At 43.1% G+C, this 14,642-nt stretch overlaps 2 protein-coding genes across 5 annotated transcripts in view; one reads left to right on the plus strand and one right to left on the minus strand.

Moving 5' to 3' along the window:
- F2 (coagulation factor II, thrombin) overlaps positions 1-6,993 on the plus strand; it is a 13,714-nt gene extending 6,721 nt beyond the window's left edge. The window contains exons 13-14 of the mRNA XM_006772274.2: positions 6,503-6,573; positions 6,727-6,993. Coding sequence (XP_006772337.1) covers positions 6,503-6,573; positions 6,727-6,870 — 215 coding nt within the window. The 3' untranslated portion in view covers positions 6,871-6,993. The remainder of the gene's footprint in view (positions 1-6,502; positions 6,574-6,726) is intronic.
- A 1,512-nt stretch (positions 6,994-8,505) lies between these two features.
- Positions 8,506-14,642, minus strand: part of CKAP5 (cytoskeleton associated protein 5) — an 86,817-nt gene continuing 80,680 nt past the window's right edge. For all 4 annotated transcript variants that reach the window (XM_006772277.2, XM_006772275.2, XM_015569532.1 and 1 more), the window contains 6 exons: positions 13,191-13,379; positions 12,959-13,096; positions 12,411-12,494; positions 12,158-12,317; positions 9,354-9,505; positions 8,506-9,207 (listed from right to left, as the gene is read on the minus strand). In XM_006772277.2, the coding sequence (XP_006772340.1) occupies positions 8,962-9,207; positions 9,354-9,505; positions 12,158-12,317; positions 12,411-12,494; positions 12,959-13,096; positions 13,191-13,379 (969 nt within the window). In that variant the 3' untranslated portion in view covers positions 8,506-8,961. The remainder of the gene's footprint in view (positions 9,208-9,353; positions 9,506-12,157; positions 12,318-12,410; positions 12,495-12,958; positions 13,097-13,190; positions 13,380-14,642) is intronic.

The following is a 14,642-nucleotide window of genomic DNA, read 5'->3' on the forward strand; positions in this document are numbered from 1 at the left end:
GCCTCTGGTTGGGGAACAGAGACATGTTAGGAGCACAGACCTGTTCAAGCCCTGGCGCCAGCCACGCACAAGCCGTATGACTGGGCAAAGCCGCTTAACCTCGTGCAGGTTCCGGTTCTTCCTCTATAAATGGAGATAAAAGCCTCTGTTCCAGAAGGCTGTGTGAGGGGTTCAGCGAGGTGGAGTGCTGGTCGCTGGTTAAGTTGTCAGGATGTGTTGGCCCAGAGAGCAGCAGAAATCTTGGGGCGGGGGGGAGAGGGGCGGTGAGGGAAGCCATTGATGTGTTCCGTCATTAAACAGATATTTATTGAGTGCCTACTATGAGCCATGAAGTATTCCAGAGTATACAACAAGGACTCAGACAGTGCACTTGTCTTCAGAGAGCTTTCCTAGAAGGAGGGAGTGCCAGAAAACAGATTTAGAGCAGCAATCCCTGCTGGGAAGAAACAGGAAGCAGAGGAAAGTAAGGGAGAGAGAGAGGTGGACACAGGAGTGCTTTTCTAAATAGAGTGGCTGGAGGAGGTCTCTCTGAAGTGACGTTTGGGCAGAGACCAGAAGTGAAGGAGTGAATCAGTCGAGGGAATGTACTGCAGGCTGAGGCGACAGCAGGGGCCAAGGCCCTGAGGTGGAAGCAGGCCTGGTGTGTCTGAATGGGAGGCCTGAGCGGCCGGAGTGCAGCAGGAGATGAGGGAAGATGGGTGGGCAGGCAGAGATGGGCACTTCCATTAGGGCCCGGAAGGACTTCGGCTTTTATTGAGATAAGAAGTGATTGGAGGGTTTGGGGGCAGGTGAGTAAATGGTCTAACTTAACTTAAAATTTTTTTTAAATGTTAGTGTAATTTCTTTCAAACTCACAGAAAACTTTGCAAAAATAATACAAAGAATTTCTGTGTATCACCATTGAGATTCTGCCACACACACTTCGCACAGCACACTCACACACACGGTCTGAGAGGAAATTGTGCATATGGCGAATTTTTTACCCATCTAATTGAGTATCTCCAAAAATAAAAAAATGCTCTCTTACATAACCACAGTACAATTACTAAATCAGAAAATCATAATGATAAAGCACCATTATCTAATCTGTAGACATTATTCACATGTTTTCTATGTCCTACTTGCTAATATCTTTTTATAGTAAAAGACGAAAAATGTTTCTCTCCTCTGGGATCCAATCCAGGGTTACTCACTGTATTTAGTTGTCAGTCCTTGTCTCCCATGACCTTGACATATCTGGTGAGGACAGGCCCGGGACTGTAGACGGGCCCTCCGTTGCGTTTGTCTCTGGTTTCTTCTGACCAGATTTAGGCTGAGTGATGTTGAGTCCTCGGTGCATCCCGGTGGCCGGCGTGTAATATATGTATGTCTCATAACTGGTGAGACTAACTCTGACCTCTTGGTTAAGGTGGTGTCTGCCTCAGCCAGGTTTCTCGCTGTAAAGTTCTGTTTTTCTCTTTGTAATGAATAAATAGCTTGTGGGGAGAAACTTTGATACTGTCTGTCTATCCTGTTTCTCATCAAATTATTCTCCCAAACTATAGTGGCTGCCAAATGGTGATTTTTCTAATTCTGTCATTTCTGCAATTATTATTTTGTGGTAGAGACGACCTTTGCTCCAACTGGTTTGGCTCAGTGGATAGAGCGTCGGCCTTCAGACTGAAGGGTCCCAGGTTCGATTCAGGTCAAGGGCATGTACCTTATATATATATATATTTTTGAAAAGATTAAGTATAAAAAAAGAAAAAAGAAACATTGGTGTGAGAGAGAAACATTGTCAGTTGCCTCCTGGGGATTGAATCTGTAGGGGAGGATCCTCCAACCAACTGAGCCACCAGCCAGGGCCCACTTTGTTAGTTTTTTAACCTTTATAACTTTTTCCACTCAATTAAAATTTTTATGTAGTCAAATTTCTTAACAAAGTTAGGAAAAAACTTGCTTATGCTCAGGTCGTAGAGAAATTCCCATGGTTTCTTGTAGTACTTGGTTTCATTTTTCTACACTTAGATCTGAGTCTTTGGACTTTATGCTTGTGTATGATGCAAGGTATGGATCGAATTCATCCTTTTCCAAATGCCTCAGCGGCTGTCCACACCATTTATTAAAAATTGTATCTTTGAAATCACCTTTGTCACATACTAGATTTCTATGTGCTTGTCTGTTTCTATTTGGAGACATTCAATTTGGATCTCCTGATCTTTGTTCATTATATTAAACACCATCTTGTTTTAATTATAGAGGCTTTAGAGTATGTTTTAACATCTGGTAGGGCTTATTGTCTGTCATAGTTTATCTTTTTCAGAGTTTTCCTGGAAATTCTTTCGTATTTGTTTTTCCATGTGAACTTTGGTATCAATCTGTCTAGCTCCATAAAAGGTTTGTCGGTGTTTTTGTTGGGATTATGTTGAATTTATAAATGAATTTAGGGAGAACTGACACCTTTTTGTTGCTGCGTCATTTTATCCAAGGACAAGAAATGTTTCCCCATTTGTCCAGGTCTATACTGTGCCTCTTTATAGTGATGCAGTGTGCTATGACTTTTTCTCTTAGACACCTTGTTTTTTCCCCGCTCTTAATTTTGTTGAGTAAATTAGTTGGTGGTTGCAGAAAATACCAAAAGATACCTAGGAATTTGACTTATTTATTAGACTTATTGTTTTTCAATTCTGTACCTCATTAGTTTTTGCTTTTATCTTTTCAAAAATTTTCTTATGCTTTTTTAAAAAAATTTTATTCTCTGAGCTTCTTTTTTTTAAAAAAAAATATGTTTTATTGATTTTTTACAGAGAGGGAGAGGGATAGAGAGTTAGAAACATCGATGAGAGAGAAACATCAATCAGCTGCCTCCTGCACACCTCCTACTGGGGATGTGCCTGCAACCAAGGTACATGCCCTTGGCCGGAATCGAACCTGGGACCTTTCAGTCCGCAGGCTGACGCTCTATCCACTGAGCCAAACCGATTAGGGCTCTTTTGAGCTTTTTGAACTGACAATTTGGTTACTTAGAAAATATCTTTATTGGTTTCAGAGAGGAAGGGAGAGGAAGAGATATAGAAACATCAATGATGAGAGAGACTAATGGTTGGCTGCCTCCTGCATGCCCCCCACTGGGAATTGAGCCTGAAACCAGGACATGTGCCCTGACTGGGAATCGAAGCATGGCCTACTGGTTCATAGGTTGATAATCAACCACTGAACCACACCGGCCAGGCTGGTTAATTTACTTTTTTTTAAATTAATATATTTTTATTGATTTCAGAGAGGAAGGAAGAGGAAGAGAGAGAGAGAGAGAGAGGGAGAGAGAGAGAGAGAGAGAAACATCCATGATGAGAGAGAATCATGAATCGGCTACCTCCTGCAAGTCCCTTACTGGGTGATGGAGCCCACAACCCGAGCATGTGCCCTTGACCAGAATTGAACCTGGGACCTTTCAGTTCCCAGGCTGAGGCTCTATCTACTGAGCCAAACCAGCTAGGGCTGGTTAATTTACCTTTGATCTTTAATTTTTATTGAGTGCATTTCTCCTCTTTATAAAAAACACTAGTGTTATTTTTTTAGAATAATAAGTTATCTCTAATTTCAATGTGTATTTTTTTTCACCTAAGGTGTTTAATAGGTGTTTTTAAAAATTCCAGATGGGAGGGGCCTTTTGAATTTTCACTTTAATAATTTTGAGTTTTACTGCATTATGAGAATATTGTTTATAATATTTCTCTACCTTATGGAACTGATTTTCTTTTTGAGACAGAGCTGTTGGAATAATTTCTGTGAGTGGTTCATGTGTGATTGAGGAGTATAGGTGTGTTCTTTATTCAGATGTTTGATACATATTCATAAATGTACCTTATTGTTATTTAGATCATTTAAATCCTTATTTATTTTCAGTTCATTTGAACTGTCTTGTACTGACTTTGGTGTGTTAAATTTTATTATAGATGTATTTGTCTTCTTGCATTGCTTATAGTTTTTTTTTACTTCATAAATGTGGTTGCTGTGTTTTGTGCAGATATTCATAATTGTTATTTATTCATTGTATGTAAATTATGGCTTTTAGCTTTAAGTGTGTCCTTTTTTATTTTCAATATTAGGATTACTATCCCTGCTCTTTTTGTTTCCATTGGCCTGATATACCATTGCCCATCTCTTTACTTTTAGCCTTTATGAATCACTTTGTTATATATAGCATAGTTGAGTCTTGCTTTGAGTCAAATGAAAACCTTTTTGTTTTGTATTAAGCCCATTCACATATATATATATGTATATATATATATATATACATATATATATATGATTGAATTAGCATTACTTCATTATTTTATAATATTTACATGTATTGCGCTTCATTTGCTGTGTTTTCCCCTATGTGATCTTTTAAGAAAATATATGTTTAGGAAGGTTTACATTTTTGTTCTACTGATCATCTTTGGACTTACACCTTTTTGAAATGCCCTTAATTCCTTTTCTTTTTTTAAGAATGCCATTTATTTTATTTTTTAATATGTTTTTATTGATTTCAGAGAGGAAGGGAGAGGGAGAGAGAAACATCAATGAGAGAGAATCATTGATCAGTTGCCTCCTGCACACCCCACCATGTCCCCTACTGGGGATGGAGCATCAAGCCTGCAACCTGGGACCCTTCAGTCCACAGGCCAATGCTCTATCCACTGAGCCAAACCGGCTGGGCTCCTTTTCTTATATAACTTAATTGTAACTCCCACCCACTGGCTATCTAACAGTGAGTTTCCTTTCTCTTCTCTCATTTTGAGCTGCATTTTTTTTCTACTTGTCAGAACATTGGTCCTTTTGCTGAAGCACTAATCTCTTGGTTGGATGAAGCTCATCTGCTAGTAGATTCTTCAAGAAGGGTTTTGAGCATAGAACTTCCTGAGCTCTTATAGAATTGTCTTTCTGTAGCCTGACAATCAGCGTGGTGGCATATAAAATCTGTGGTTCACATTTCCCTTCCTTGAATTTTTTGAAAATGATGGGTTTATTGTTTACGTTGTATGTAGTTTTTGAAAAGTCTGATGTCGGCATGATTCTTTGGACCTGGTGAGGTATCTGGTCTTTTGCTTGGAGGCCTTGAGGGTTTTTCGTCAGAGTTGAGGGTTTCAGGCCAGTGTTGCCTGGTGCTCAGTGGACCTTTCAATATGTACACTCAATGTTTTTATTTCTGTGCAGTTTTTTTATATTGTAAATATTCTTTTTTATTACTTAGTTCTCGAGGGACTCAAATTTCTTCTTTGGTCTGAGTTCCATTTCAACCACTCTTTTGCTTTGCATTTTTGTTATTGTTTTGTCCATTTTTGTTAATCCTCACCCAAGGATATTTTTCCATTGATTTTTAGAGTGGAAGGGAGGGGGGGAGAGAGAGAGAAAGAGAAACACTGATATGAGAGAGACCCATCATTGGTTGCTTCCCACATGCACCCGGACCAGGACTGATCAAGCCTTCAACCAAGGTATGTGCCCTTGACCAGAATCAGACCCGAGACCCTTCAGCCAGCAGTTGACACTATCTATTGAGCCAAACCAGCCAGGCTGTCCACTTATTTTTAATTTTTGAATTTCTGAGTCAAGGTGTCTTTTCACAGTCCAAAAATTGGAGGAAATTTGTTTTGTTTCATAGGGGAGGGTTTTTATTAGCTGAGGTGTTTTAATCCTCATTTTATGTTTCCCTATAATACCTTTGAATAGATCTAGTTTTCTTTTATTGTGTAGATCTGGGGTTATTTACAAGGGTTTACATTTCAGTTGGGTTTATATGTCAATGGCACTCACTTTTGTATCCCATCCTCATCACCACTAATTAGATACATTAGGGTTGAAGTTTGGGTGCTCTCTGTATTGTAGTTATGCTGGAGGTGTGGTGTTTTTGTTTGTTATATATACACATATTTTATTGATTTCAGAGAGGAAAGGAGAGAGAGAAACATCAATGAGAGGGAATCATTGGTTGGCTGCCTCTTGGCCACCCCCTATTGGGGATTGAGCCTGAAACCCGGGTATGTGTCCTTGACTGGAATTGAACCCGGGACCCTTCAGTCTTCAGGCCAGTGCTCTATCCAATGAGCCAAACTGGCTAGGGCGAGGTGCAGTTTTTGTGTAGTTTCTGTTGTTCCGCATTGTTTGTGGAGGGTATGTGGTAAGGTTTGAATAAAGGCAGCACCACCATTGTCCTCAGCTACCTGTAAGTCTAACATATTTTTTAAGTCCTACCTGTCGAGTGGAAAACTGATTGTAGGTGGGCAAAAGCAGAATTAGTTCTGGGGTAGAGGTGCATGTGATGTGACCAGTGTAGAAGTGGTGAGAAGTGGTTGGATTTGGGACATAGTGGGATATATTGAGGAAATCGCTGACAAGATTTGTACAAGAATTGGTGTGGGGTGAGAAAATGAAGAGTTGAGATGATGAGAAGAGGTCAAGTGGACACTCATCTGGAATGTCTCTAGAAGGGCTGGAGTATGAGCTATGCTCCTGAGTACTGCTGTTCTCTCTCAAGGTTACAAGCCCGATGAAGGGAAACGAGGGGATGCTTGTGAAGGTGACAGTGGGGGACCCTTTGTCATGAAGGTAAGCTAGCTTCTCTAAGGCCTGCAGCTGGTGGGTAGATCTCCTGGTGGGGTGGGTAAGGAGAGACCCCAGAATCCAGAAGTAGTTACCTGCTAGGGCAGTGCTGACACTACTGTGGACTTGACAGTTAAAAACCTCATGTTTCTTCCTTAGAGCCCCCAAAACAACCGCTGGTATCAAATGGGCATCGTCTCGTGGGGTGAAGGCTGTGACAGGAATGGGAAGTGTGGCTTCTACACACATGTGTTCCGCCTGAAGAAGTGGATACAGAAGGTCATTGATCGGTCTGAAAGTTAGAGGACCATCCACATTCTAGGCTCCTCACTGTAAGATCACAGAAACCAATCCAAGGGAAGAATTATTTTTGTGGTTTGTTCCTAAAACTTTAGTTCTCAATAAAAGTGACTCTGTGAGCCTCAATGCTCCCAGTGCTGTTCATGGGCAGCTCAGGTAGAGCTGGTACCATTACCAGGTAAGGTGAGAGGGGAGATAGATTCATAAATGTACCTTTTTACTTGTCATTTAAGTCATCTATATCCCTACTTATTTTCAGTTCATTTGATCTGTTGTCCATATTGCTGTTCCTGTTGGATGCATGTATGACTGAGGGGGAACTAGGCCCTATAGCCCACGACAGGTATGGTGTGCGTTTCCCCTGGTGTGAAAGCTAATCAGATGGTACTATCTGGAGGACTGTATTGAGAAGGGCCATCCCTGAGCAGGATCTTCCCAGCCCAGAGCTGTAACCAGAGCAGGAAGAAGGGATTAAGAATTACAATTTTCCAGTCCTAGCCAGTGTGGCTCAGTGGGTAGAGTGTCAGCCTGCAGACTGAATGGTCCCAGGTTAGATTCTGGTCAAGGGCACATGTCCAGGATGCAGGCTCAATCCCCAGTAGGGGGTGTGTAGGAGGCAGCCAATCAATGATTCTCTTTCATCATTGATGTTTCTCTCTCCCTCTCTCTTTCTCTGAAATCAATAAAAAAAACCCATATATAAAAATAGAATTATAATACTACAAATCTGCTTTTTAAATAAGGGTGCACATCCTCACAAGACTGCTTCCTTTGCAGTATAGCTGTCAGCACTGTGAGCTCTGCATCATTTGGTTTTTCAAATTAGCCTTTCTTTCTAAATATATCCTTCTACGATAGCATCCTCCATCTTCCCTTTAGCAACCCTAAGAGAGAGCGGCAAGTTTCATTTCAGGCAGTGTAGGGGCCACCTGAAAATCATGACTGCAATCAAGAGAATTTCTACCAACCTTCATTTCTTGAATACCAGTTGAGTAAAAGGTAGTCTAGAAAAGTTCCTTTGAACTTGATGATTGCCCAAAAAGTCTTCCATCTAAATCTAGAACTTCTTAGTACTTAAGAGTGTTTCTGACTATGGAGGAGCCCTGTGGAGTTTCTTCCAGAGCTAACTCCTCAGTTCACTGTGTGGTCTTCACTCCGACTGAGTGGGAAACAACTGTTAGTGTAGACTTAGACTTAGACTTAAACTCCAACTGGGCAGGAAGCTCCTAAGCTCTCCCATATCCTTTAGTCTAATGACCTGAATTCAGACACCATGTGACAACCGGGTAGCCCAGCCAATCTCTGGGCACAATCTCACGTGCATTTGGGCAGCAAAGTGGCAGGAAGCCTACAAACTCCTTGGAACCATGGTGATGATGGGAGGGAAGCCATGACCGAGCCTCAAAGAGAGAATGAGATTCCTTTGCTTCCCTAGGAGCTGCTTGTGGAAAGCAGGAAAGGTGAGTTCCTCCTGTTCCAAAAAAGCAAAAGGCAGTGCCTCGTCTGGGAGCCAAGGAGAGGTGGTGCTCCTTGGGCAAGTCGTTTTAATCTTTCTCTAACTGGCTGAATATCCACCTGGTCTCTAGAACAGGTGAGAGGTGCCCAACATGCCCAGATATGGAGCATCTTGGGAGCAGGTATAGTTAATGCAAACTTTATTTATAAAAGACTTTTAAATTAGTTGTATCATGCCATGCATTCATACAGAATACAGTAACCCTTCAGGGCTACAGGGAGAAGAGTTCACAAACTCAAAGGGAAACTATTAAAGAATTCCTAATAGTTAAAAGCTAGGAAAGATTAGGACAACTTTACAAATGAGCAATTAAAAAGAAAAAGGCTACGGGAACCAGTCTGAGCTGAGTGGAGGGCTGCTGTTTACAGGTCTGTACACTAAACTAAGACAGTCCTCTGGAGAGGCAGGTGCTGATGGAGAAGCTGAGTATGTACAGGTATTTGTGCCACGACTCCTCCCCGGACCCAGGGCTGATACAAACACCCGGTTCGTGTACACTAGGCCTGCCGAGGCCACTGTAAACTATGAGGACTCTAGGTTAGTAAACTAAAGCTGCAGGGTGCCAGGAGGGGGCAGCTTCATTTGCGACTGCTCTTTATTCTTTCCAGTCTTTTTTTCAAGTCATCAATGTTAGCTGTGGAGGAGGAGGATGTGGTCATGGTTCCTGAAGAGTGAGACTGGTTAGAATCCAGGTCTGAATGCTGGTGCTGCTCCCGGGACTCCCGGAGCTGAGAGAGTTTGCTGTGCAGCATGTCTGTGGAAGAGGCAACGGTAGGAACGGCTGGTTTGGAGAGCAAAGAGGTCAACGGAGGTCGGTCTTCTTGCTGTCGAGAGAAGAAGAGTCATTGTCTAAGGGCAAGAGGTGGCCCTGGAACAACATATACCAAGACTGGGTCGCTTCTCTGGGAGAACCTGTTCCTGCCCTGCTTGTCACTATCTCCCTGCCCACACAAAAGGAAAGGAGCAGTACCTTTGTATTGTCCAGGCCACACCGCTGTCGGAGGATTTTTAGCCTTTCCAGGTAGACAGAAGGTCCCACCTCTTCTCCATTTGTGTTACCGAGGGAAGACACTGTGCTTGTGGGAGCAGGCACACATGTGACCTCCACCTGAGAGGAGATGCCTAGAGAGGAAATGTAGAAAGAATATTCAGATATACGTACCCCCCACTCTTAGGGTACCCTCGTTAATCTGCCACCAAAGGGAATAAGTTGGGGTCTGGAGATTGCCATGGTACTTCATGACTAAAAAATCCACAGGAATCCTCCTGGAGTTGATCATAAAGGTGCTCAGAAATATACAGGGTAAGCTTAGTGAGAATTCCCAAGAGCTGATGCAGAGGAGTGGATGTAAGCTGGGCCATCTACATCCTGGGCTATGCAGGGTTGTAAGCCTGTAAGCCCACAGCTGCCCTGGGCAACCCAGAAATCCTAAGCTACTCTTGAGTATATGGCCAGTGCCCAACTAAAGAAGCTAAAGACTTTAAATGTTTGGAAGACTTAGACCAGGTTCAGACCACAGGACACAAGAGGAGAGCTCTTATTCAAACTGGGAGCACAGAAGAAGCTCAGGGTTACAGTATATGCATGGAAAAGCATAGAAACTGAGGTGTCCAAGAAACACCCAGAGAAGGGCTAGGAGATAGGACGGGAATTCCCAGCACTGAAACCAATAGTCTGGTAGGAGAGGGAAAACCAAAACCAAAAAATCCGCCCCAGTGTCTGAGTTCCTGAAGAAACAATCACAACATGCAGACATTAAAATGACCCACTTGATACCAATGAAAATGCATGACATAAGCTAAATGATCAAGTACTGGGTGGATACACTCCCTTATTGTCAACAGGAAAGTAAAACAGGTCACTCTAGGGAAAAAGGAAACCTTTGATGTACAGATGAGAACACTGAGGGGGTGAAAATGAATGAAGAATAAGGGAAAAGCCAGCAATAATGGATGTTCAAACACTAAGGCATTTTGAAAGCATTCAGTAATCAGTGGGGTCACATGCTTATGTTGCAAATAAGTGTCAATTAAACGTTGAACATCAGCAGAATTCTGTTAGACATTCTGCTATGATTCAAGAAATAAACTCTTTAAGGTGTTAAAAACAACAAAAACAATGCAAAAGAACAAACACAATTGAAGCTTCAGCTTGGCAAGACACCGGTGAGAGAGAACACAAGTGGAATCTGAAACCCACAAAAGGAACAGTTTTACAGACAAACAGATTCTAAAACGTAAGAGTAGGTACAGTTCCCTGAACTCGGGAGAACCAAATGCAGGACAAATGTGCGAGTTCTACTCTGCACGGTGAGAGGAAACTCTTGCAGATGGGTTTTTCTTGCGTTTAAGGCTTCTGACAGCTATTTTCTATGAACTGATACCTCGTAAGTCTTCCTTTTGTCTATAGATCCTGTGAGCAGTAATTCTCACATACTGGCTTTTTTTTTTTTTTTACTGTGGGAACAGTATATTTCAGCTTAACATTGGGATAAGCATTTATTCATATTATTCAACAAATATGTACTGTTTACTATGTGCCAGTAACAAAACAATCTTTACCTTTGTGGATTTTCAATTCTAGCAGTCAGATAAACACCAATCAACCTAACAAGTACCACACTGTATGGCATGTTAGAGGTGGTTGAGTGCTATGGAGGGTGAGGGGTAGGTTGCAAGTTGTAAATAAGGGCTAACTGAGCTAGTGGTATTTGAACAAAGACCTTAAGAAGGAAAGGGCTGGCCACAGGCTATCTTGGGAAAGAGCAATGTATGCATAAGCAGCAGCCAGAGCAAAGGCCCTAAGATGGCGTGCGTCTGGTGTGTTCAAGAAACAGCAAGGGTGCTGGTAGGGCTAGAGTGGAATGAAAGTCAGGGGAAATAGCAGGTGATGAGGTTCTAGAGGTATCAGGGGGCCATATAATGCAGGACCTCCTAGGGCTTTTTGCCTTTGCTGAATGAAAGGGAGAGCCTTTGGGAAATGTTTAAGAACTTCTTTTTGATGTTGTGTGTGGAAATAATATAGGGAGACGAGAGTGGAAGCGGGAAATTAGGAAGGAGAGTGTTCCAATCCAGACCAGGGCAGCAGCAATGAAGGTGATGGGAAGTGTGGGTGGATTCTGCATACAGTTTGCAGGTAAAGCCAAAGGATCTCCTGACAGAGAGGAAGAGAAGACTCAAACTGTGAGTCTGAGTAAATTAGGACAAGGGTGCCATCAGCTGAGAGGGAGAAGAATGCAAATGAAGGTTTGAGGGAACAGCAGGAGCTAGAAACCCCAAACAGAGATGTCATGTAGTATGTATATATATCAGTCAAGATCAGGAAGGAGGTCTGAGCTTGACACCAAACAAACTGGGTCTTGCTGGCAAATAAAAATGCTATTTAAAGTGATGAAAGTGGATGGATTAATTAAAGAAGTGAGAGTAAGAAAGAAGAGATGATCGATCATGGACTGACCTCTGGGGGACTCCAACACAGAGATCAGGGACAGGAAGAATCAGTCAGGTCCAGGAGGAACAGCCAGCAAGGTGGGTGGAAACCAAGAGAGTACAAAGCCCAGGGAAGAAGCTATTTCAAGGGCAGGGAGATGCCACTGTCAAACACTGATGATGAGTCAAGGTAGGGGACAGTTGACTGTCTGGAGCAATGTGAATGTTACTGATGACCATTAAGTACTGAGGTGCATGATTATACATTTAAACAAATCAAAACCCCAGTTCCTGAGCTGGGAGCTAATTTGAACTTATTCCTGGAGCTCCTAGAGGAAACCATACCTGTTGAACTGGGAATACGGCCTTTGCCCTCCCTCTCCATCTCAATCACCCGAAGGCCTCTCTCAACATAGCTCTGGAAGAACTGTGAGGAATTTTTCAGAAACGGTTCAATGTCGGCATCTGAATATTTCTTCTTATATTCATATAACTCTGCTAAGCCCTGGTTAATGAGAAAAAGAAAGAGGTGGGGTGGATGTTAGTGACACTTTTCCATAACACAGATCCCCATCTGGCTCAATCTTTTCCCTCTCACCTCTTTAGTATTCTCTTTAGAGCCAATCTTCTTAAAAATCTCAGCTAAGAAATCATTCACTTTGGCCTTTGATGATTTTTCATCCTGAAAAGTTGAAAGACATAAGGGAAGATTGGTTGTTTAGACTTGAGTTATTAATTAGGAACCAAAGATTGGATAAGAACTGAAAATAGCTCAAAATCCAGACTTTCTGGTTTGCTCCTGCAGATGACAGAAACACCAGTGCTGCAGGGTCTGCAGCAGACCCAATGACACTCCGGGTTACTGAAAGCCTCTAGTCTCAGGTTTTCAACTAAACTTGAAGAGGAAGGATCTGGCTCAGTCCTCCCTAAATAGAGTCCACAGTGGATTTATCTGGTGACAATGCCTTAGGCACAGAGAAACTTTCTTAGGGCCCAACACATAAATAGTTTATATTTGAAATTTTCAAGATGGAAATGGTTATAGCACCACAGCAGAAGAGTGAGACTGGACCAATCCCCACGCCTCTGACAAGATTACTTCCAGACAACCTCACTTCCCTCAACCTTTCAAGTCAGGCCACTCACGATTCGAGATGCTCCCTTTTCTGTTTCCTTATCTGACTTGCTCCCTGACTGGTCCATACTGTGCTTCATCATCCGGCAGAGGTGGGCCTCCAGTTCAGACTCGTTCTTGTTATCAATCATGGTCAGGTGGTCTAGGATCTGAAGGAGACATGAGCACATTCAAATAGCAGCAATGCTCTTTCCACGATGTTCTCTCAAATGCCCTCAGAGACTGGTTGCTATTCTCACTCACCTTGGGCCCTTTTAATTTGCATAAAGTGTGCAGCAGTGTCTTTAGGGTCCTTATGGGAAATTCACTTTTGCACTGCTTCAGTTTCTCTTTGGGGAAGACCTTCATGAAAATGTGTATATCCAGAAGAATTCTGTCCAGATTAATGCTATTGATGGTATCAGGCAACAGTCGAACCATTCTCCAGAGACACTATTGGAAAAAGGAACAAAAGTTAGAGGGAGTGACTGAAGAATGAGTATAATTTGTCACCATTCATCTTCCTTAAGCTCTGGGATCACTTCTAAAAGTGTCAGGGATATAAATGTGGCACTCAGATCTTTCAAGTGTGGCTGCTAAAAATGAAAAATTTTACTTACTTCAACCATGTCACTAGCTAAAGTGTAACAAATCATCCATCTAATCATCTCAGATACTTCTCCTTCCCACTTCCTAGACCTAGAGACAGGGCCTTAAATAATAAGAACATGTGGAACTTATCTTGAGTTTGCTTGGTACCTGAGAGTACTAGTAGGGTAGTTCACATTGCTTACCAAAATCTAACCCAAGGAGACAGATATTTTACACTATTACAGTGTAACAATCCTGTCTAATAAAAGAGAAAGATGGTAATTAGCGTACGACCGCTACCCTTCCCATTGGCTAATCAGGGAGATATGTAAATTAACTGCCAGCCAAGATGGCGGCCGGCAGCCAGGCAGCTGATGCGAACAGGGAGGCTGGCTTGCTTCAATGACGGAGGACTCCAACGTTCCCGGCCTGATTTGCCCGCCTCTCAGCTGCAACTCTAAGCAACTATGTTGCAAATAGATAAGCTAAAGAAACTCCAGAAACCTGCTTTACTCAGCCGGGCTTCAGCCAGCCAGATCGCAACATTGTATCAAATACAGATGGTAAACAAAGGCCAGAAACCTGTTTTCAGCAGCTGAGGCTTCAGAGCTAAAGCTGGCCCAGAATAAAAAAAAAAAGAAAAAAAGGAGCGGTTGGGAGCTTCAGTCCCCCGCCAGCCCGAAAATGGCCCTTAGCCCCTCAGCCAGACTGGCCAGGCACCCCAGTGGGGACTCCCACCCTGATCCAGGACACCCTTCAGGGCAAAACAGCCAGCCTCCACCCGTGCACCAGGCCTCTATTCTATATAGTAAAAGGGTAATATGCCTCCCGGCACAGGGATCAGCGTGACGGGGCAGCGCCCAAACCCCCTGATCACCCTGTGGCTCTGTGACAGGGTGCAGCGCCCCAACCCCCTGATCCGCCCTGCTCTGTGCGTGACGGGGTGGCGCCGCAACTTCCCTATCGACCCTGCCTTGAGTGTGACAGGGGGCGGTGCCCCAACCCCCCAATTGGCCGTACTCTGAGCGTGACTAGGGTTGGCATCGCAACCTCCAGATCCGCCCTGCTCTGTGCATGACAGGGGGTGGTGCCCCAACTCCCTAATCGGCCCTGCTCTAAGCCCGA

The sequence above is a fragment of the Myotis davidii genome, unplaced genomic scaffold, assembly GCF_000327345.1.
Source record: "Myotis davidii unplaced genomic scaffold, ASM32734v1 scaffold265, whole genome shotgun sequence".
NCBI classification, from domain to species: Eukaryota; Metazoa; Chordata; class Mammalia; order Chiroptera; family Vespertilionidae; genus Myotis; species Myotis davidii.